This window comes from Haliotis cracherodii, unplaced genomic scaffold (assembly GCF_022045235.1).
Source record: "Haliotis cracherodii isolate W230 unplaced genomic scaffold, xgHalCrac1.p SCAF_4, whole genome shotgun sequence".
NCBI lineage: Eukaryota > Metazoa > Mollusca > Gastropoda > Lepetellida > Haliotidae > Haliotis > Haliotis cracherodii.
The window spans coordinates 27,580,393-27,604,528 of record NW_027266297.1 but is presented as its reverse complement, the minus strand read 5'-3'; the positions used below and the strand labels follow the sequence as shown (position 1 = coordinate 27,604,528).

General features: G+C 44.0%; 1 protein-coding gene across 2 annotated transcripts in view; it reads left to right on the top strand.

Annotated features, from left to right (window-relative positions):
• Positions 1-24,136, top strand: part of LOC139478475 (RNA helicase aquarius-like) — a 64,160-nt gene that overhangs the window by 30,736 nt on the left and 9,288 nt on the right. For both annotated transcript variants that reach the window (XM_071260960.1, XM_071260959.1), the window contains exons 25-39: positions 2,342-2,522; positions 3,732-3,841; positions 4,294-4,429; positions 4,873-4,926; positions 5,579-5,734; positions 6,469-6,606; positions 7,095-7,166; positions 8,227-8,414; positions 9,401-9,572; positions 10,700-10,870; positions 11,735-11,820; positions 11,938-12,049; positions 15,149-15,211; positions 16,829-16,951; positions 18,428-18,500. In XM_071260960.1, the coding sequence (XP_071117061.1) occupies positions 2,342-2,522; positions 3,732-3,841; positions 4,294-4,429; positions 4,873-4,926; positions 5,579-5,734; positions 6,469-6,606; positions 7,095-7,166; positions 8,227-8,414; positions 9,401-9,572; positions 10,700-10,870; positions 11,735-11,820; positions 11,938-12,049; positions 15,149-15,211; positions 16,829-16,951; positions 18,428-18,478 (1,813 nt within the window). In that variant the 3' untranslated portion in view covers positions 18,479-18,500. The remainder of the gene's footprint in view (positions 1-2,341; positions 2,523-3,731; positions 3,842-4,293; positions 4,430-4,872; positions 4,927-5,578; positions 5,735-6,468; positions 6,607-7,094; positions 7,167-8,226; positions 8,415-9,400; positions 9,573-10,699; positions 10,871-11,734; positions 11,821-11,937; positions 12,050-15,148; positions 15,212-16,828; positions 16,952-18,427; positions 18,501-24,136) is intronic.

The following is a 24,136-nucleotide window of genomic DNA, read 5'->3' as shown; positions in this document are numbered from 1 at the left end:
GACCCTACCCCTACAACCAGCCCCGGAGGTAAGAACTCATGCACAGACGCATGCACCAACGAGGACCCTACCCCTACAACCAGCCCCGAAGGTAAGTACTCATGCACAGACGCATGCACCAACGAGGACCCTACCCCTACAACCAGCCCCGGAGGTGAGTACTCATGCACAGACGCATGCACCAACGAGGACCCTACCCCTACAACCAGCCCCGGAGGTAAGTACTCACACACAGACGCACGCATGCACACACCAGGACCCTACCCCTACAACCAACCCCGGAGGTAAGTACTCACACACAGACGCACGCATGCACACACCAGGACCCTACCCCTACAACCAACCCCGGAGGTAAGTACTCACGCACAGACGCACGCATGCACACACCAGGACCCTACCCCTACAACCAACCCCAGAGGTAAGTACTCACGCACAGACGCACGCATGCACACACTAGGACGCTACCCCTACAACCAACCCCGGAGGTGATTACTCACGCACAGACACACGCATACACACACCAGGACCCTACCCCTACAACCAACCTCGGGGGTAAGTACTCACGCACAGACGCACGCATGCACACACCAGGACCCTACCCCTACAACCAACCCCGGAGGTAAGTACTCACACACAGACGCACGCATGCACACACCAGGACCCTACCCCTACAACCAACCCCGGAGGTAAGTACTCACACACAGACGCACGCATGCACACACCAGGACCCTACCCCTACAACCAACCCCGGAGGTGAGTACTCACACACAGACGCATGCATGCACACACCAGGACCCTACCCCTACAACCAGCCCCGGAGGTGAGTACTCACACACAGACGCACGCATGCACCATGACCCTACCCCTACAACCAACCCCGGAGGTGAGTACTCACGCACAGACGCATGCATGCACACACCAGGACCCTACCCCTACAACCAGCCCCGGAGGTGAGTACTCACGCACAGACGCATGCATGCACACACCAGGACCCTACCCCTACAACCAGCCCCGGAGGTGAGTACTCACGCACAGACGCACGCATGCACACACCAGGACCCTACCCCTACAACCAACCCCGGAGGTAAGTACTCACGCACAGACGCACGCATGCATGCACCATGACCCTACCCCTACAACCAACCCCAGAGGTAAGTACTCACTCACAGACGCACGCATGCACACACTAGGACCCTACCCCTACAACCAACCCCGGAGGTAAGTACTCACGCACAGACGCATGCATGCACACACCAGGACCCTACCCCTACAACCAACCCCGGAGGTAAGTACTCACGCACAGACGCACGCATGCACACACCAGGACCCTACCCCTACAACCAACCCCGGAGGTAAGTACTCACGCACAGACGCACGCATGCACACACCAGGACCCTACCCCTACAACCAACCCCGGAGGTAAGTACTCACGCACAGACGCACGCATGCACACACCAGGACCCTACCCCTACAACCAGCCCCAGAGGTAAGTACTCACACACAGACGCACGCACGCATGCACCATGACCCTACCCCTACAACCAGCCCCGGAGGTGAGTACTCACTCACAGACGCATGCATGCACACACCAGGACCCTACCCCTACAACCAGCCCCGGGGGTAAGTACTCACGCACAGATGCACGCATGCACACACCAGGACCCTACCCCTACAACCAGCCCCGGAGGTAAGTACACAAACTAGACACACGATTTTACTCAGGTATAGCACAAAAGGTACAATATTTTCATGCTATCAACTACTGGTATATGTTGCTTTGATTATTTACATGAGGATCCATATAGCCGTAACATAGCTGACTGTAACGTTAACCACAATCACTCACTATGTGAACAACCCCATGGCTGATTCACTCATTGGCCGTGCTTCAGGCTTCAATACAGGCTTTTACCGGTATGCATCTTCCTCACCCATGAACACATACCTATGCTGGGTACCTGCTGTATATATGAAGAGATAGTTACAAACCTTCTGATTGATATTACTGGAATATTGCTAAAAGCAGCATAAAACCAAACTCCCTCACTAACACAAAAATACTTTAGCTAACTTTATGAAATTAGTGACATTATTCGGCACATAATGCAACACAATCCTCACTTACTGTTTTTTCAGCCAATCAGGAAACATTGGTCCATTAGTTGGCATGGCCTAAATCTTTTTTTCGGTTTAGGGAAACAAATGCAAAAGTGATTGTTTGGTTAGCCAATCAAATGCCACGAAATCACATTTTTTTCAAAGACCATGAAGTATTGACAATGCACTTGTACAATTCTGTATTTGGACCACCTTCTGATGCCTTGTGGTGCCTTGTTGACAGAAACTCCATCCACTTCACCCCGACTCAGATCGAGGCTATCCGGGCGGGGATGCAGCCAGGGCTGACGATGGTGGTTGGACCCCCGGGAACAGGGAAGACTGACGTGGCGGTACAGATCATCTCCAACATCTACCACAACTTCCCCGACCAGAGGACGCTCATAGTCACTCACTCTAACCAGGTACACACATCGTATTATAGCATCGTTACATGTAAGATAGCTACGCGATAAATTGCAAAGAACAATTAGGTCAAAACATGATTTATTTCACGCTATAACATTGTTCCATCATGACGTCACTTTGGGAGATTTGAACATGCGCTTGCAACTTGATGACTTCGTAAATTGGACAACAGTATTTTTAAGAGGGGTGTGTCTAGTGAGTTGTTTCCCATAGTGTAGCTGGGCAACACAGATGAGACGATCTCGTGGTTTATTCTCCCTCCAATATTTTATTGTTTGATTAACAACTTCCACTCGTTTATTTCTTACATCAAACCCCTTGAGGCCAGCAGTTGTTTTGATATTGATCCTAGTTTCTACTGGGGGTGGGACAATACACCAACTGTGGGATCCGATTCGTATCACGATACCTTGCTCACGATCTGATACGTATCATGTGACTTGCATGTGTTCTTATCATTATCTATGGTGTGTAAGCCATCTTTTACATAGACAAGGATGGCCAAATACCTGGCGATTTACAGCTGGCAGTGCCAAGTATGGCGCAGTGGATGAAAATATTTGTGTTTTCACTACTCTTTTTCACTAGTAATTAGTCTTTAGTGTAACATTTATTAAAGAATACATTTAAAGTTAGAACTGATGCTTTTTACTTAGTGTGTGACTGATCGAAACTTGTATCAAGAAGTAAAAAAGCGCAAAAAATGCTGGTGTATTGTCCCACTACTAGTTTCTATCCAGATTGGGGCAGAGTTGGTCCAGTCATGAAAGGCACCACAATTAGATGTGTAGAGTTATGTCCCTTAGCTGTGCCAGGAACCTATTATCATGTGCTCTAATCACAAATTCAAACACGTGCACACATCCACCTCACCTAAACTCAGCCTTTCCTCCAACATCAAACTGACACGCTAAATAAACTGAAATACTATTTAATGCAGTGTTAAACCGAACCCACCCAAACCCAGCTTATGTTTCATAGAAAGATATGCTTTGAAGTTTTAGGATCAAAGGAAAAATTGTTGTTAAAATGTTGACTTTTTACAATTAAAAACACATTTAATTTACCACAGGGGAATTAAGTCCATTCTGGATGTCCCCTGCTGTGATATTGCTGGAATAGAACTATACTTCTGTGTAAGAGTAAAGAGTTGAGTGTCTTGTATCATGCAGTTATATAACGCGTGTACATCGGGTTTGTTGTAGGCCTTGAACCAGCTATTCGAGAAGATCATGGCGCTTGATATTGACGAGAGACATTTGCTACGTCTAGGTCACGGTGAAGAGGCTCTTGAAACTGAGAAAGACTTCAGCAGGTAATTTATCATTCTTATTATTGTTTAAAGTGTAGTGAGGATATCTGTGCATGGGCATCAGTCAAACTATTACGCTACCCAATGTATGCCAAAACATTGAGTTCAAGATTAAAGGGTCTAAGAAATCAGAAACAATGCTTCTGTATTTATTTGTGTTTGGGTATTTCCAGGATTTTCCCAAGGAATGTGGAAGTAGTCCATCAATTCTCCATCATTTCAAGCATACAACTTTGTAAAAGAAACGTATGAATGTCAGTTTTGTGGTAATGTAACCGGCCTCTCATCCAATAGAAAAGCAATATATCTTTTTAAACTTCATTGAAAATGCAGACTTGAATGTATTTTTGTATAATAGTTGCCAAATGAACTGGTATATACTTTTCATTTTACTTTAACTCACTTTAACTCCATAAGAGAAACATCGAAATACCAGCATCTTGTTTTGCTGGCAGATATGGTCGAGTAAACTACGTTCTGGCTCAGCGACTTGAGCTGCTGGAGGAAGTGGCTAGGCTGCAGGGCAGTCTGGGAGTAACCGGTGACATGTCGTACACGTGTGAGACCGCCGGCTACTTCTACCTGTATCAGGTAAGGGGTCACTTTACCAGTACACTCACTGACTTACAGTTAACATTGATACAATCATCACCTGTTGTATTACCATGTCATATGGGAGCACGGTTGGACCAGTTGTCTAAGGCGCCGCGATTCACTGTGCAGAGTTGCGCCCCTTGGGCACGCCAGAAACCTATGATTGTGGGTTCAAATCCCGGTTCGCCCCAGTTATGTTTCTAGGTTTGTCAGCACCATACCCGTGCTCGTGGGTTTCACCGAAGTGGTAAATGTCTGAGACCTGCATCAGTTCGGGCTTTCCTCCCACATTAAGCTGACACACCGTGATATAACTGGAATAATGTTAAAAGCGGCGTTAAACCCAACTCACTCACTCACTCACTACCATGTCATATTTCTATTTAGCAATAAATATGTTAATGAATATTATTTGTAAAAAATGATAACTCTCATTGCAGGTATTAGCAAGATGGGAAGAATTCCTGAGTAAGCTGAGGGCCACCAAGGATAAAGTAAGTATAGAAAATATTCCTATTGCATAATTAGTGTCAGTGTCTATTAATAGGCTACTTTCTGGTCATTCAAGAATTCATTGCCCATAAATGTTTACAAAGTATTTTGCATGATATGCTACACTAATATTCTGTCCTCAGTCCTCGTCCCTGTGGGTCAGGTAACAATAGGTCACCAGTACTCCATGCTTTCCTTAAGAGCTTACTAACAGGGATCTGAGGTTGACAGTGTGTGACATCTTGCCGCAATGACATGGATTGTTACAACTGCTGTCAGTCTGAATTTGACAGGTCATCCGGATCTAGCACTAACAGTGCTGACTGCAGATAACAACCTTAACTCACTCACTATTTTTTACTCCCTTGAATATGCAATGTAAAATTGGTCTTCAGCAACCAATGCTTGTCGTAAGAGGCGACTATCAGACTAACAGGATCGGGTGGTCAGACTCGCTGATTGGTTGATGCATGTCATCATATTCCCATTGCCTAGATTGAGGCTCATGATGTCAATCACTGGTTGGTCTGGTCTAGACTTGATTATTTTCAGACTGCTGTCTTATAGCTTGAATATTGCAGAATGAGGTGTTACAAAGCAAACAAACAAACACTATTTTTTATGCATTTTATTACCATGATTATTTTGTTGCAGGAGCAGAATGTGAAAGTGATCAACGAGATATTCCCCTTCAGCAAATTCTTCGACAATGCTCCTCAACCTCTTTTCAAGCGGCGTAGCTATGCAGAGGATCTGGACATCGCGGAGGGCTGTTTCAGACACATCAAGAAGATATTCACCCAACTGGAGGTGGGACAATCTTATCAACTCTTATAGTGGTCAAGTTGTCCCTAATACCTAAAGGCCCCAAATATGTAAAGGGCCCTAAAACCTATAGTTCCATAATACCTGTAGGCCCCTCGTACCTAAAGGCCCCTAATACCTCTAGGCCCCTAATACCTCTTGGCCACTAATGCCTATAGACCCCTGATACCTCTAGGCCCCTAATACTTCTAGGCCCCTATTACCTCTAGATCCCTAATACCTCTTGGCCACTAATGCCTATAGACCCCTAATACCTAATGGCCCTGTGGGGATGTCGGGGAAGGGTAAGCCCCTGTGACCCATGCTTGCAAGAGGAGGCTGGTGACCCCCACCCCACCTAACACCCCTGCCCCCCACCCACTTACTCCACACACGTACACACACGCTCAGTCTTAAGATGTGCTCCGGGTAAGAATATAGGTCACCAGCACCATTTTCTTGTCGTAACAGGCAACTAAACTGAAGTCAGCACATAAGTACCAAGAGGGTTACAGGTGGCCCAGTTGTCAAGGCTTATCAGATCGTGAGCAAGGTATCCTGATAAAGGCCAATATATTTTTGCTACAATAGTGTTGATCAGTGATGACCTCCCTCTGCCCCAGTCCGGCATGTTTAAATGTTGTCACCGGGAGCCAGTGGCTGGTGCTTGACTCCCAGTTCGGGACTGGTATGATGAAAATATAAAGCCAAAAAACCATTCACACAAGTTCTCTCTGCAGGAGTTCCGAGCATTTGAGTTGTTGCGGAGTGGCGCTGACCGAGCCAACTACCTGCTGATCAAGGAGGCCAAGATTATAGCCATGACCTGTACCCATGCTGCCCTGAAGAGGAGGGACCTTGTCAGTGTGGGCTTCAAGGTACGGATTCGTGCCATATGGTTATATGTTAGGCCTTGCTGATATTTATTCAACCGTTTAGATTATTTTTTTATGAAAAAAATGGTCAGAATTTTATAAACATGTAGGTACTTTTATCTTGCACAGAAAGAAAAGTGAGTATGTTGCCATTGATGGATCTTTATTGGTAGAATGTTTATGTGTATGCCTGTTTGGTATTCGGATGTTATTTATTTGGAAAATCTCCCCCCCCACACACACACACACACACACACAAACGCATGCACGCACGCACGCATACGCACACACACACACACACACCATCACGCCTCCCCACATAAAAAAATGATTGATGTTAATCATGTTTTGCCCATATTTTCATTACTTTTGGTTTGTGTCTGGTGAGTATCTCAATGAAAGAATACAATTTGTACTAACATTTTTATATTACCAGTTTAGTCATAGTAATGAGAATTAATAAATGGAGCCACATTGGATTCTGTTTCCAGTTTGACAACATTCTGATGGAGGAGGCAGCTCAGATTCTGGAGATCGAGACTTTCATCCCTCTCTTGCTGCAGGTACTGTGCACATATAAACATAGATAAATTGCAATTTATCCTGTGACATTTAATTAGGTAACCAAGCAATTTTTCTCTGTGTGTTTTCATGAACTGAAAAAAAGTAGACCATGCCCACCAACAGACTACTGTTTCCTGATTGGCTGATAATAGAATGGGCGGGGCTTATGTTATAATATTGCACTGAATGATGTCACTGATTTCGTTTTGTCAAAAACCTTTTGTCTTAATGATTAAATAAGCAATCTGTGAAGTTTTTACCATAAAAATTTTGGTGTGCACACTTAACGTTAATCCACTTCCCAGATTTGCACATTATTCTTAAACTACAAAGAAACCCTTTTAGGCCAAGTGAAATGGAGATTTTGGGATTGCTTCAAGTATAAATCATTATCACCAAGGTAACAGAGAAATAACTCCATATATTTATAACATTGTAAACGTAAGGTCACGGAAACCATGAAATATGTGGTCATGATTTATTTATAGTCAATATTAGACATTGCTTAGAGTAAACTAGGAGTTGCAGTTTCAACAGGAAAGGGCTTTTAAGTCCCCTTCAATCTTTTACAGCTGAAAGTATACTTGTTTGTTGTTTAACACTGCACTCAGTAATATTCAAGCTATACGAAAGCAACCTGTAAATAATCGAGTCTGAACCAGATAATCCAGTGATTGATCTCTTGAACAACCATCCATGTCAATGGGGTTCAATGACAGGCTCAACCAAGTCCTCAAGACTGATTCCTCTATCAATTTATTCGGCTCTTATGACCAGTAACTTCTTTGATAGGCATTTAGAAGTTGGAGTACTAAGTAAGAACCTACACCGAAACGTCGCTCTTAATTGTAATAAAGAAGTTGTTCATCCATAAATTCCTATCCTTATCTTATGACCAGCATCAGTTTCTGGGGACCTATCCTAACCCATAATTCCCACATGGACGGAACAAAATGGAAATAGACTAATATATACATTTCTGGGTAGTTGGAAAGGAATAAAAAGGATAAAAAAAATTCTTCAATAATTAACTACTTTTACCTGTACTTCCTTCATAAGAACCCCGAGGATGGCAACAACCGGTTGAAGCGATGGATCATGATCGGCGACCACCACCAGCTACCTCCAGTCATCAAGAACATGGCCTTCCAGAAGTTCTCTAACATGGAGCAGTCTCTCTTCACCCGGCTGGTCCGACTGGGAGTGCCGACTGTGGACCTAGACGCACAGGGGAGAGCCAGAGCAAGGTAAGTCCTGTATCAGGGAGACTTGGAGTGCCGACTGTGGACCTTGATGCACAGGAGAGAGCCAGAGCAAGGTAAGTCCTGTATCAGGGAGACTTGGAGTGCTGACTGTGGACCTTGACGCACAGGGGAGAGCCAGAGCAAGGTAAGTCCTGTATCAGGGAGACTTGGAGTGCCGAGTGTGGACCTTGACGCACAGGGGAGAGCCAGAGCAAGGTAAGTCCTGTATCAGGGAGACTTGGAGTGCCGACTGTGGACCTTGACGCACAGGGGAGAGCCAGAGCAAGGTAAGTCCTGTATCAGGGAGACTTGGAGTACCGACTGTGGACCTTGACGCACAGGGGAGAGCCAGAGCAAGGTAAGTCCTGTATCAGGGAGACTTGGAGTGCCGACTGTGGACCTAGACGCACAGGGGAGAGCCAGAGCAAGGTAAGTCCTGTATCAGGGAGACTTGGAGAGCCGACTGTGGACCTTGACGCACAGGGGAGAGCCAGAGCAAGGTAAGTCCTGTATCAGGGAGACTTGGAGTGCCGACTGTGGACCTTGACGCACAGGGGAGAGCCAGAGCAAGGTAAGTCCTGTATCAGGGAGACTTGGAGTGCCGACTGTGGACCTTGACGCACAGGGGAGGGCCAGAGCAAGGTAAGTCCTGTATCAGGGAGACTTGGAGTGCCGACTGTGGACCTTGACGCACAGGGGAGGGCCAGAGCAAGGTAAGTCCTGTATCAGGGAGACTTGGAGTGCCGACTGTGGACCTTGACGCACAGGGGAGGGCCAGAGCAAGGTAAGTCCTGTACCATGGAGACTTGGAGTGCCTGCTGTGGACCTTGACGCACAGGGGAGAGCCAGAGCAAGGTAAGTCCTGTACCAGGGAGACTTGGAGTGCTGACCTTGGATTACAATTTTCACTGCTGGTAGACATGTAAATGATTTGCCTTCCAAATGACCTTGACACTAATGGATTAATAATGTTTTTTTTCCCCCCCCAGTTTGGCCAGTCTGTACAACTGGCGCTACAAGAAGCTGGGGAGTCTCCCCCACGTCCTCAACCGCCCCGAGTTCCAGATGGCCAATCCAGGCTTTGTGTTCGACTATCAGCTGGTGGACGTGGGCGACTTTAATGGTATCGGGGAGTCAGAGCCAAACCCATACTTCTACCAGGTAGGTCTGGCATGTCATTAAGCTGGTAGTAGTAAGCAGTAAGATTGTCTCAGTTGAAGTATTTCACGATGCATGTTGTTGTTTTTGTTAAAAATAAAATTGCTAACTACAACTTTACTCCATTCACTCATTCCATGACCACCTCTATTGTCTAGAAGATTGAGCGGAAGGTCGGTGGTTTGATCCCTGTCCACATCTTCAGCAACCCATGCTTGCCGTAAAAGGCGACTATGCTTGTCGTAAGAGGCGACTAATGGGATCAATTAATGGGACTCAATTAATACAGACCTCTGTCACATAGCTGAAATATTACGGAGTGCAGCGTTAAACAACAAACAAACAAAAATCAAACATGTTCCTGGGCTAGGATACCATGATGTAGGTGGAATACTGCTGACTGTGATGAAAGACTGAGAGAATAAAGAGGAATAAAATGAGGAATAAAATTAGGAATAATGGATTATCTGTGAATCAGTTTTATAGATTATTTCATGAGGAGGGACAGGTTATGTGCTAATCCAAGTTGCACGTATGTTATTCTCTATACTCCCAATTGCCTTTGTCAATGTAGATACATGTGGGTTTCCTAATCTCAAGCAGCGACTTCATCTCAGTCTTTTGTTTGAGATAAATAAGCCGTTTTATAATGCAATTAATAATGGGGGATCATGTTCAATGGGGGGCACGGGTGGCCCAGTCGTCTAAGGCACCGTGATTTGCGTTGCGTCCTTTGGGCATGCCAGAAACCTATGATTGTGGGTTTGAATCCCGGTTCGCCCCAATTATGTTTCTAGGTTTGTCAGCACCATACCCGTGCTCTTGGGTTTCACCGAAGTGGTAAATGTGGGCTTTCCTCCCACATTAAGCTGACACGCCGTGATATAACTGGAATACTGTTAAAGCGGCATTTAACCCAACTCACTCACTCATGTTCAATGATTTGTGACAGTGAGTAGACATCACATCACATTACTTTGTTGGGCCGCAAGCAATTAAAACAAAGTAGCAATTGGTGTGAACCATCCAATCAACATGAATTATAACATAAATTGAGTATACGTGAAAGTCTTCTGTCCATGACCCTCTGGGTGCTATGACCTCCTGCACTCACTGACCTTGTGTTGTAGAACCTGGCGGAGGCGGAGTACGTGGTGGCTCTCTTCATGTACATGCGGCTGATTGGCTACCCGGCTGAGAAGATCTCCATCCTCACGACATACAACGGGCAGAAACATCTGATCCGTGACGTCATACACCAGCGCTGTGGAGACAACCCCTTCATCGGCAGACCTCACAAGGTAAGCTTTATCATGTCTGAACGGGACACCATGGTTAAAATCTATGTATTCCACAATTCATTTGGAACTCGTTAAGATATGGACAGTCTACCATATATCCACTTGCTTCTGACTAGTAAAAAAATGGCCATGTAAACCCTGGACAAAAACAAAGTATCAAAATCTTCAGCTAAATAGTGTTCTGTTTGAACAGTCAGTAAGCGATGGCCTCCAGGCATTAAGAGCTTGCTATTAGACAATCACTTGATACACGGATATATTTTGGTGCCAGTACAGAAACATGAAAATTTTCAAAGAGAATGATAAATCAAGAGTAATTTGTATAATAATGAAATATTGTTCAACAATGAATTTAGCTTCTTAAATATCATCAATATGAATGGAAACACTGAATGATTGAGCATACATACATCTCTGGGGCGGTCGGGTAGCCTAGTGGTTAAAGCGTTCGCTCGTCATGCCGAAAACCCGGGTTCAATTCCCAACATGGGTACAATGTGTGAAGCCCATTTCTGGTGTCCCCCGCTGTGAAATGGCTGGAATATTGCTAAAAGCGGCGTAAAACCATACTCACTCACTCACTCACAATCAATCACTCACACTCACTCACTCACTCACTCACTCACTCACTCACTCACTCACTCACTCACTCACTCACTCACCTAACACTAATGTTAGTTATGTCTTTACCAGGTGATGAACATTACATTCACATACTTGATTTAATTTATACAAAATCTCAAGGCAAACTAGCACATCATATGCTATTTTCTATAAGACACCAGACCATGAAGAACGTTCACATTTAATAATATCATTTCCGTGTAATCATATCATACATATGGTGTAATGGTGTTTATTCAGGTGACCACAGTGGACAGGTATCAGGGTCAGCAGAATGACTACATCCTGTTGTCCCTCGTCAGGACCAAGACCGTCGGACATCTCAGGTGGGTGGACTGGGATAAGAGACAATGTTATAACTTTGACTTTGTTAAAATAAAGTTTTGACCATGTAGGCAAAGCTTTATTTACTGCACTCATAACACCTACTTTTACTCTTATAGAGATGTGCGCCGTCTGGTTGTGGCCATGTCCCGGGCTCGACTGGGACTGTACATCTTCGCCAGAGTCGGCCTCTTCAGCAACTGCTACGAGCTGACACCTACATTCAACAGGGTAAGTTGGCCTTACACCTACATTCAACAGGGTAAGTTGGCCTTACACCTACATTCAACAGGGTAAGTAAGTTGGCCTTACACCTACATTCAACAGGGTAAGTAAGTTGGCCTTACACCTACATTCAACAGGGTAAGTAAGTTGGCCTTACACCTACATTCAACAGGGTAAGTTGGCCTTACACCTACATTCAACAGGGAAAGTAAGTTGGCCTTACACCTACATTCAACAGGGAAAGTAAGTTGGCCTTACACCTACATTCAACAGGGAAAGTAAGTTGGCCTTACACCTACATTCAACAGGGAAAGTAAGTTGGCCTTACACCTACATTCAACAGGGAAAGTAAGTTGGCCTTACACCTACATTCAACAGGGAAAGTAAGTTGGCCTTACACCTACATTCAACAGGGAAAGTAAGTTGGCCTTACACCTACATTCAACAGGAAAAGTAAGTTGGCCTTACACCTACATTCAACAGGGTAAGTTGGCCTTACACCTACATTCAACAGGGTAAGTTGGCCTTACACCTACATTCAACAGGGTAAGTTGGCCTTACACCTACATTCAACAGGTAAGTTGGCCTTACACCTTCATTCAACAGGGTAAGTTGGCCTTACACCTACATTCAACAGGGAAAGTAAGTTGGCCTTACACCTACATTCAACAGGGTAAGTTGGCCTTACACCTACATTCAACAGGGTAAGTTGGCCTTACACCTACATTCAACAGGGTAAGTAAGTTGGCCTTACACCTACATTCAACAGGGTAAGTAAGTTGGCCTTACACCTACATTCAACAGGGTAAGTAAGTTGGCCTTACACCTACATTCAACAGGGTAAGTTGGCCTTACACCTACATTCAACAGGGAAAGTAAGTTGGCCTTACACCTACATTCAACAGGGTAAGTTGGCCTTACACCTACATTCAACAGGGTAAGTTGGCCTTACACCTACATTCAACAGGGAAAGTAAGTTGGCCTTACACCTACATTCAACAGGGAAAGTAAGTTGGCCTTACACCTACATTCAACAGGGTAAGTAAGTTGGCCTTACACCTACATTCAACAGGGTAAGTTGGCCTTACACCTACATTCAACAGGGTAAGTTGGCCTTACACCTACATTCAACAGGGAAAGTAAGTTGGCCTTACACCTACATTCAACAGGGTAAGTTGGCCTTACACCTACATTCAACAGGGTAAGTTGGCCTTACACCTACATTCAACAGGGTAAGTTGGCCTTACACCTACATTCAACAGGGTAAGTTGGCCTTACACCTACATTCAACAGGGTAAGTTGGCCTTACACCTACATTCAACAGGGTAAGTAAGTTGGCCTTACACCTACATTCAACAGGGTAAGTAAGTTGGCCTTACACCTACATTCAACAGGGTAAGTAAGTTGGCCTTACACCTACATTCAACAGGGTAAGTAAGTTGGCCTTACACCTACATTCAACAGGGAAAGTAAGTTGGCCTTACACCTACATTCAACAGGGAAAGTAAGTTGGCCTTACACCTACATTCAACAGGGAAAGTAAGTTGGCCTTACACCTACATTCAACAGGGAAAGTAAGTTGGCCTTACACCTACATTCAACAGGGAAAGTAAGTTGGCCTTACACCTACATTCAACAGGGAAAGTAAGTTGGCCTTACACCTACATTCAACAGGGTAAGTTGGCCTTACACCTACATTCAACAGGGAAAGTAAGTTGGCCTTACACCTACATTCAACAGGGTAAGTTGGCCTTACACCTACATTCAACAGGGTAAGTTGGCCTTACACCTACATTCAACAGGGTAAGTTGGCCTTACACCTTCATTCAACAGGTAAGTTGGCCTTACACCTACATTCAACAGGGTAAGTTGGCCTTACACCTACATTCAACAGGGAAAGTAAGTTGGCCTTACTCCTACATTCAACAGGGTAAGTTGGCCTTACACCTACATTCAACAGGGTAAGTTGGCCTTACACCTTCATTCAACAGGTAAGTTGGCCTTACACCTACATTCAACAGGATAAGTTGACCTTACACCTCCATTCAACAGAGTAAGTTGGCCTTACACCTTCATTCAACAGGTAAGTTGGCCTTACACCTACATTCAACAGCGTAAGTTGGCCTTACACCTACATTCAACAGGGTAAGTTGGCCTTACACCTACATTCAACAGGGAAAGTAAGTTGGCCTTACACCTACATTCAACAGGGTAAGTTGGCCTTACACCTACATTCAACAGGGAAAGTAAGTTGGCCTTACACCTACATTCAACAGGGAAAGTAAGTTGGCCTTACACCTACATTCAACAGGGAAAGTAAGTTGGCCTTACACCTACATTCAACAGGGAAAGTAAGTTGGCCTTACACCTACATTCAACAGGGAAAGTAAGTTGGCCTTACACCTACATTCAACAGGGTAAGTTGGCCTTACACCTACATTCAACAGGGTAAGTTGGCCTTACACCTTCATTCAACAGGTAAGTTGGCCTTACACCTACATTCAACAGGGAAAGTAAGTTGGCCTTACACCTACATTCAACAGGGAAAGTAAGTTGGCCTTACACCTACATTCAACAGGGTAAGTTGGCCTTACACCTACATTCAACAGGGTAAGTTGGCCTTACACCTACATTCAACAGGGAAAGTAAGTTGGCCTTACACCTACATTCAACAGGGTAAGTTGGCCTTACACCTTCATTCAACAGGTAAGTTGGCCTTACACCTACATTCAACAGGATAAGTTGACCTTACACCTCCATTCAACAGAGTAAGTTGGCTTTACACCTATATTCAACAGGGTAAGTCAATGTAGATCATTTTGTTCACATCACACATATGGTCAACATTCATCATCACTTACCCCTTTCCCTAAAGAAGACTTGTCAGTGTTCTGTGCGAAACACAACAAACTAATCAGAATGCCCATGAGATAACACTACTTTGGTCAAAGTATCGCTGCCAAATATCTTTTGTATTGTTTGTATCTAAAATGATAATGACTGTGAGTGGTTGTGAATAGCAACTGTTTTATATTTAGGTCTATTTCCATATCTGTTATGTATGGTAGCACAAGACAAGTAATATACCTGCTGTTTGGTCCACAGTTGACATCCCGACCTCTGAAGATCCACATCGTGCCCCAGGAGGGGTTTCCGCCCGAGAGACAGGTGAGGCTTATTACCAACTGCTCTGTCCATCTGGTGATTCAGATACCTGCAAATATGGCCTGTGGAAATGAGGACATTTTAGAATATTTTGCTCTTGCCTATATCACAATAAGGATGAGTTTCTACAACTGTTTGATCTTCCAGGTTAACAAATGACACAGTCTGTGCATCATTCATTCAAAGCAGTCTCATCTGTGTGACTGATACTCTATCATGGGCTTTACTGAATGACTGAGGCCCAGGCTTATAAGAAATCCTGATTGAACAGAGAATCTTAAAAATACTGAGTTATTTCCCATGTTGACCTTCACCTTCGCAGCTTGTTTCTCACAATCAGCAGAACATATTCTGACTGAATCCTTTTTATTTCTGGTTTGTGCGAAGAAGTACAGTATTGACAGAGGGGTAACAAACTCTTCACAAAAAGTTGGGTCATCTGTTTTTTAAATTAATTACCCAAGAGCCAAAATGTTTTAGAGACGTTTTGCAAAATTACAACAAGATTCAAGTACAGCGACAGGGAGAAGCTATTTTGTCATTATATATACAGTTGTTGGAATATCTAAAGGAACACAGTGCTAGATGGTTCAAATGGGATATTTGAACATAGCCACCATCTCAGAAATAACGTGGAATTCCCAGGTCAGAGAAAAGAGAGGATCAATGCTCATGATGTCAATCACTGGACTGTCTGGTCCAGACACGATTATTTACAGACTGTCGACATATAGCTGAAATATTGCTGGGTGTGGCGTTAAACAACAAACAAAAGAAAAGTGCCCCAATAAGAATATTCTACATGTATGCTACTCTATTTTGATAGGGATAATCAGGCATGTCACTCTATTTATATATACACATGGCGTATGGGAATCAGTTGTGTGTACCATGGAAAGATAGAAACATCCCTATCAAAGTGGAGTAGTATAGAATAGGGATGCACTTGTTACAGGGAATGACTTTGTGGCATGGATCATACATTGGTTTGTCTAGTCCAGACTCAAACCCAAATAGCAGCAAAACAACATCCACTCACCTACTGAAATAATATATTAACTTTTGAGTGGCATTAGAAGTTTAATGTACAAGGACAAGTTATTATGGATGAAAAACTTTCAACCCTGAAACAAATATATAGACATTTGGGAATGAGGCAGTTTGTATTCCCCATTAATTAAACAAGTCAAAAAGATAATGTCTGAAAAAAACAGATACACATTGCCTTGCTTACACTAATGAATATATCACCAAAATTACATTTCTATATATTCACCGAAAGCGTGAAAATTAACCACTTTGTATCATAAAATGGTATTAACTTCCCGATAATGGAAGTTCTCTCTAATGTTATCAAAGCAATCTCCGGACTGGACTCCTATTGACGTCTTCGTCCCACAATGATAATATGTCAACTCACGATGTTACGCTGTTCAACGTAGTCTGTCACATACAGAGTATGAGAAGCACGAGATTACAAAAAACATGTTCAAATGGTTTTGCAACCGGTGTTTTTGGGCTCATAAGTTAATCGATGAGTGTATTTGGACGAGCTATCCCAAGACAAACTACGAACAACTGTTTCCTTCTGTTTGACATGAAACTCCTTACACCCCACAGGTACAAGAGCGTCCAGAGAGCACCCCGCTAGTCATCGATGACATGTCTCAAATGGCCCAGTTTGTGTTTGACTTCTACAACTCCAAGGTCAACATGCTGATGAGACAGAGAGGCTTCACCAAGGTCAGTGCCTATCAGTGTGTCAGGGGGTGGGTGGGGATGGTTGGGTAGCCTAGTGGTAAAGGCGTTCGCTCATCATGCCGAAGATACGTGTTCAATTTCCCCACATAGGTACAATGTGTGAAATCCCTTTTCTGGTGTCCCCCACCGTGATATTGCTGGAAAATTGCTAAAAGCAGCGTAAAACCAATGCCGTAGCCAGCCAGGGGGGAAACCATACTCACTCACTCAATGTTTCAGGGTTCGGAAATACAGTCTCAGACTCATCTGGCTTATATACTACTCAAAACAAGTTAAGGAACACCCACAATTGGAAGACTGTGTGTTGCAATACCCACCAGCCAAAACAGATTAACTAGTCATGTAAAAACATCAGGTGTTCTTTAACTTCTTTTGAATAGTATATATTAAGACTGCAGAACAAGATGTTTGCATATTTGTTTCTGAACTAGAATTGAAAAAACTAAATATTTGTCAAATAAAAAATAACTGACAAGTGTTCAGCATGTTTAGATTGTAGAGGAAGACTACTGTGGTTTGGTTATGTTCCTATGATTCTAATTCATCTGTTTCCATGTAACTATGCATTCAACAGTTATACATTTTTATTCCCAATCACATATTAAATCAATCCATGAGTCAAAATATTCCACATACTCAACATACTCTATATTTATTTAACGGCTAGTCGCGTGGGGATTCTGAGTTAAAATTGGTTGCGAACAGTTTATGCTGGTCATAAGAGGCGATCAGGGTGATCAGGCCCGATGACTTGGTTGATGGCGTGTCAACATGCCCTGATAGCATGGTTTGCTGCTCATAATATCAATCACTGGATTGTTTGTCCCAGACTTGATTGTTTACGGGTTGCCGTCATATAGCAGGAATCTCGCTGAGTGTGGTGTTAACAAAACACACGCACACAGAGACTCTTTATTTAATTAATAATTACTTGAGTTTGAGTATATATTAACATACCCATACATATATATTAACAAACCCATCAACCAATGTTTTATGATCAATCCAACCAAATTTCAACACTTCTGGTATTGGAGGCATTTCAAATTTTCATTTCTCTCTCTGTTGCATTATATACTGATTGAAGCGGCAGTAAAATATACTCTAACAGTCTCAGTCTGGAGTTTTTGAAATTGTGGTAACACCTCGCAGGAGGGCTTGCAATCATTGTAAACCCTTGAGAGAACAAAAACTACGAACAGCCTATGAGACGCACGTGCAGATTTCGTGCCATTGTGAGGCGCACGTGCAGATTTCGTACCGTTGAGATAGGGAACGTCATGGTTTCAACTACACTTAACTATTTGACAGTTTGGAAAGGACTTCAGGACTAGTGCCAATTTCTAACGCTGAAACTTCTTGTTGGCACACTTTAATTGCAAGGGGCACATCCAAAAATCTTTATGTGTGCCCTGGTGCACACGTCAAATAGTTCATTTCTATTCCTGCCTGTTTCAGCCAACACGACTACGACAGCCACCTCAGAATAGAAAAGCTCCAGCCGAATAAACTAGAAGGGTTTTATCATCAGGTATGTGATCTATTTTGTTTGAATTTCAAATATTAACTTCATTCTTTATCATGGGTTAGAATTGGTCCACAGCAACCTTTATTTGTCTTATTTGTCAAGCTCAGTGACTTGGTTGATTGTGTGTCTTAATGCTCTGATTGTGTGGACTGATGCTCATAATATCAATCACTGGTTTGTCTGGTGATGACCTCAACTCTTAAGTTGATTGTAACTCCTTTACTTTAACATAGACTTACACCTGTCATAGCTCTGTAACCTCTTTGTGGAACATACCAATGTATATTCAGGATAGAATAGGTCTTCAGCAACCCATGCTTGTCGTAAAAGGCGACTAACGGGATCGGAAGGTCAGGCTTGCTGACTTGGTTGATGCATGTCATTGTATCCCAATTGCGTAGATTGATGCTCATGATATTAATCACTGGATTGTGTGGTCCAGACTCGACTATTTACAGACCGCCGTCATATAGCTGGAATATTGTGGTAGTGTGGTTCATACAGCAGTAGTGGTAGTGTGGTTCATACAGCAGTAGTGGTAGTGTGGTTCATACAGCAGTAGTGGTAGTGTGGTTCATACAGCAATAGTGGTAGTGTGGTTCATACAGCAGTAGTGGTAGTGTGGTTCATACAGCAGTAGTGGTAGCGTGGTTCATACAGCAGTAGTGGTAGTGTGGTTCATACAGCAGTAGTGGTAGTGTGGTTCATACAGCAGTAGTGGTAGCGTGGTTCATACAGCAGTAGTGGAAGTGTGGTTCATACAGCAGTAGTGGTAGTGTGGTTCATACAGCAGTAGTGGTAGCGTGGTTCATACAGCAGTAGTGGTAGTGTGGTTCATTGGCCAGGTTATTCATTGTCTCTGGCCTGGCTCAGCTGTTAACACCTTATACTACAACATTGTAACTTGAGGACTGACTGCTGACAAAACACTTCACTCTTCATTTGATTACCTGTAGATTTGTTAATCAAGACAATTTGTCCAGGAATGGAGGTGTTCTGATTAAGCAAGGTTCACTGTACATATTCCTACAGTTTACAGATTGAATATTACCTAAAAAAGCTGGATGGCATTGTTAGCCCTGTAGTACATGGTGCACACAAAGTGACAAGCCTGTCATTGGTTTGAATCCAAGATTCACCCTGCTTGTGTTGCTTGGAAAACATCATCTCCATACTTGTGGTTTCACCAAAGGGTTAGATATGAAGGACCTGCATCATTTATGTTTAATCCATACTCACTAACAAACTCACTCACTCACTCACTCACTCACTCACTCACTCACTCACTCACTCACTCACTCACACACACACACACCCAAGCACACACGTCCACTCACCCACTCACTCACTCACACACTCACACACTCACACACTCACTCACTCAATGGTGCCTAGAAGATGAAGTTGCAAGATTGCCAGCTACAGCCAGTGATATAGTCTTGGTCTGGCGCTCAGACGCCCACTCACCCACCCAACCACCTAACCACCCACTCACTAACTCATCTACCCACCCACTCACTAACTCATCCACCCACCCACTCACTAACTCATCCACCCACCCACTCACTAACTCATCCACCCACCCACTCACTAACTCATCCACCCACCCACCCAACCAGCCACTCACTCACTCACTCACTCACTCACTCACTCACTCACTCACTCACTCACTTTTGTTCATTTTGCCTTCTATTTATCAGCGTATAGTTTGAGCTAAAATTATCTGCCAGACAGTCGGGAAGGTGGAGGAAAATTTCATGCAGCCTGACAGAAAAGTTACCAGCCACGGGCAGGCGGGCAGGCAGTTATTTTGGACACTGGGTATAGATATTCATGGTTCAAAGTTATCATTATGTCCACACATCTGGCACTAGCATAGTTCAGGAAGGACTGCTGACATTTCCATGTGGACCAACAACTACTATTGAAGAGGTCCCGTGAAGATCCTGGGTACAATAGGTCTTCTTCAGCAACCCATACTTGTCGTAAAAGGCAAGTAACGGGATCGGGTGGTCAGGCTCGCTGACTTGGTTGATGCATGTCATCGATCCCAATTGCGTGGATCGATGCTCATGTTATCAATCACTGGATTGTCTGGTCCAGGCTCGATTATTTACAGACCACCGTCATATAGCTGGAATATTGCTGAGTGCGGCGTTTAACAACAAACAAACCATTGAAGAGATGGCAGCTCTTTATCGTATTTGCTGACAAATTAAAATAAGAATTAATTTCAAAACATATTTCAGTTGTGTGAATAAGTTGAAACCTCTGTACGTCTGTGATCTGTATGTAGGAGATAACCGACTGTGTGTTCACCTCTGTGGACTGTTATCAGCAAATCAAGGTCACCAACAACATTTTGAGAACCCAGAAGATTTATCTGCTAATTATTGCATTGAAATATGGCTCACTATCAAAGGGAAATAAACCATTAATTAAGATAGTCAAGTCAAGAGGCTCTTTGTTGTCAACAAGTTTCCAGCTATGCAAGCAAATCATGGGAAGATAACACATGATTATTATTGTAATAATGCTTACAGTGGTGTTTCCACTGCGGTTCCTGGGTCTATCAAGTTCCCCATGGAGGGATGTGTCGGGAGGCTGTGGGAAGATAGATATCCTGTAATTGTGCATGGAGACTGCCTAGAAGCCAGGTATTGCAGCCATTGGATGTGATCTATCTGACAAATGACAATTTTACCAATTCTTGGAAAATGATTCGATTCCAAACTTTAAGTAATTTGATAGTGTGTGAGTGAGTGGTGTTTATATCCTGGGCAGAAGTAGTCCTGTTTTATCACAGTGATTGGATTCATGAACAATGATTCACAATGAAAGACACAGACAGTATATTTTGTTTAAGTCTCCAGTCAACCATGTCACAAAGGCCGATCCTTTTGGTGAGGTCTTACAAGCAGAGGATCCCGAGGATCTATCCTGACCTGAAATCCCAAACAATCCCCAACAAGAATCCCCAGATGCAGTACCAGAATTCCCAACCAGATCCCTCAGCCGGAATCCTCTTCTGGAATACCCACCGGACTCCCTAACTGGACTCCCTAACCGGACTCCCTAACTGGACTCCCTAACCGGACTCCCTAACTGGAATCCTCTTCTGGAATACCCACCGGACTCCCTAACCGGACTCCCTAACTGGACTCCCTAACCGGAATCCTCTTCTGGAATACCCACCAGACTCCCTAACCGGACTCCCTAACTGGACTCCCTAACCAGACTCCCTAACTGGACTCCCTAACCGGAATCCTCTTCTGGAATACCCACTGGACTCCCTAACCGAAATCCTCTTCTGGAATACCCACCGAACTCCCTAACCGGACTCCCTAACTGGACACCCTAACCGGAATCCTCTTCTGGAATACCCACCGGACTCCTTAACCGGACTCCCTAACTGGACTCCTTAACCGGAATCCTCTTCTGGAATATCCTCCGGACTCCCTATCAGGACTCCCTAACCAGACTCCCTATCAGGACTCCCTAACCGGAATCCCTAACCGGAATCCCTAACCAGACTCCCTAACCAGAATCCTCTTCTGGAATACCCACCGGACTCCCTAACTGGACTCCCTAACCTGCTCCCTAACCGGAATCCTCTTCTGGAATACCCACCGGACTCCATAACCGGACTCCCTAACTCGACTCCCTAACCGGAATCTTCTTCTGGAATACCCACCGGACTCCCTAACTGGACTCCCTAACTGGACTCCCTAACCGGACTCCCTAACCGGACTCCCTAACTGGACTCCCTAACCGGACTCCCCAACTGGAATCCCCACAGTTCCTGACTTCAATGCTCAGAGGCAGCTCATGTTTGAACACAGTGTTGACAAAAGCACCTGCCCATGGCAGTTAGATTTAGTGTCAGGGGCTGTAGTTTCAAATTTGTATGGGTCCTTATGGCCTGCAGTAAATTTATATGTCGATTTATTTGTCACAAGCTGCAGATTATTAAATGAAGGCCTGAAGAGTTTAGTCAGGGCCTGTAGCTTCTAAAGTATGTGGTGGTGAACCCAACCATCATGGGACTCTTGATTATGAGGCTTTGGGAGAGGTTATGGCAGACCTTTAAAGTGAGGATTGGTTGGCTTGTAGGAGAGATGGTGCTTGATGGTTGGCATTCAGGCAAGGGGCTCTCAACCATGGCCTGACTTTAGGATGTCATCGGAAACTGATGACATCGATTGATGTTCACCCATGGTCTACACTGGGGGCCAGAGTGACCCAGTCGTCTGAGGCTATGTAATTCACTGTGAGGACCTGCATCACTTTGGGCCTTGTCCCAACGTTAAGCTGACATGCTGTGATATAACTGGAATACTGTTGAAGCGGTGATACACTCACTCACTCACTCACTCACTCACTCACTCACTCACTCACTCACTCACTCACTCACTCACTCACCGGCCCTACCACTCACTCACTCACTCACTCACTCACTCACTCACTCACTCACTGTAGTTTGCGGATCAGTATAATCAAAGTGAGTTAAAATGTGAAGTCACATCGGCAGTATTTCAGCCATATCATGACAAGGCCAAATTATGAAGTAATAGTCTACAAAACGATGGACTAGATTATCACAGATTATATCAATTTAAGACTAGTATATGAGCATTAAAAAATTATAACTATTATTACACTGTACAATATGAAACTGGGCTACAGATCGTCAACAACCAAAGGTAGATCACTATACCAGAGACAGGATTTACACAATCCACCTAGTTCCTACTGATTGTGAGCAAAATTAGCCGAAAATTAAAGCAAACAATTATTCTTTGATTAAAGGTCTAGTATGGAGAAAAGTACTTGAATGTTGTGGATTTACATACCATCCAGTCTCATCAGATGTCTCAAGGATTTGAGACAAAGTGGAAAAAACCATGATACTTTGTTCAGCACTCTGTGCTTTGTCTTTAAATGACATTCTATAAGCTGGGTGACAGTGCAGACAGACAGGGCTTTTGGATTTCAGCTTCTTTTATTCTGTAAATGTGATGTTTTGGTATAGATGCCAGTACCTTTATAAAGCGTGTACTTGGATAAGACACAAGCAACTGGACCACACCTTCACGTTGACAGAATTAAAGAAGTTGAAATTTATGTTTGGTATGTAGCTTGTGTAATAATGGCGTTAATCCTGACTGACTCATTCCTGAAAAGGAGGTGTTCACTGAGTTCAGAACTTGTCAGATTCTTGATGGCAATGCTGCTGTATGTATACCAGTAAACACTGTTTCTCTGGACCGGGCTATTCCCAGTAGCATCCCTAGGATTAGCATGTCAACAGCAGCCTTCCTTGAGTGAATAACTCCCCTGTGGTGAGTCCAGGTCAGACCAGGTCTCTTGTACCCCATGCTTGGCATGAGAGTCCAGTAAACTGGGGATCTAGTGGATAGCTGACTTGGTGACTCTGGGATGCTCTGAAAAAAAGCGGGTTCACTCTTCTCTTGTCAAGAGGTGGACATTACAACATGGAGGGACTCTAATAACGACAAGGGCAGATCAAGAATTTAATAAATAGTGACACTGGACATGCAGGAGGTCACATGGTAACAGAAACACATGGAGGGACTGACATAGGTTGACTCTGTGGCGTGTAACCCCACCCACCCCAC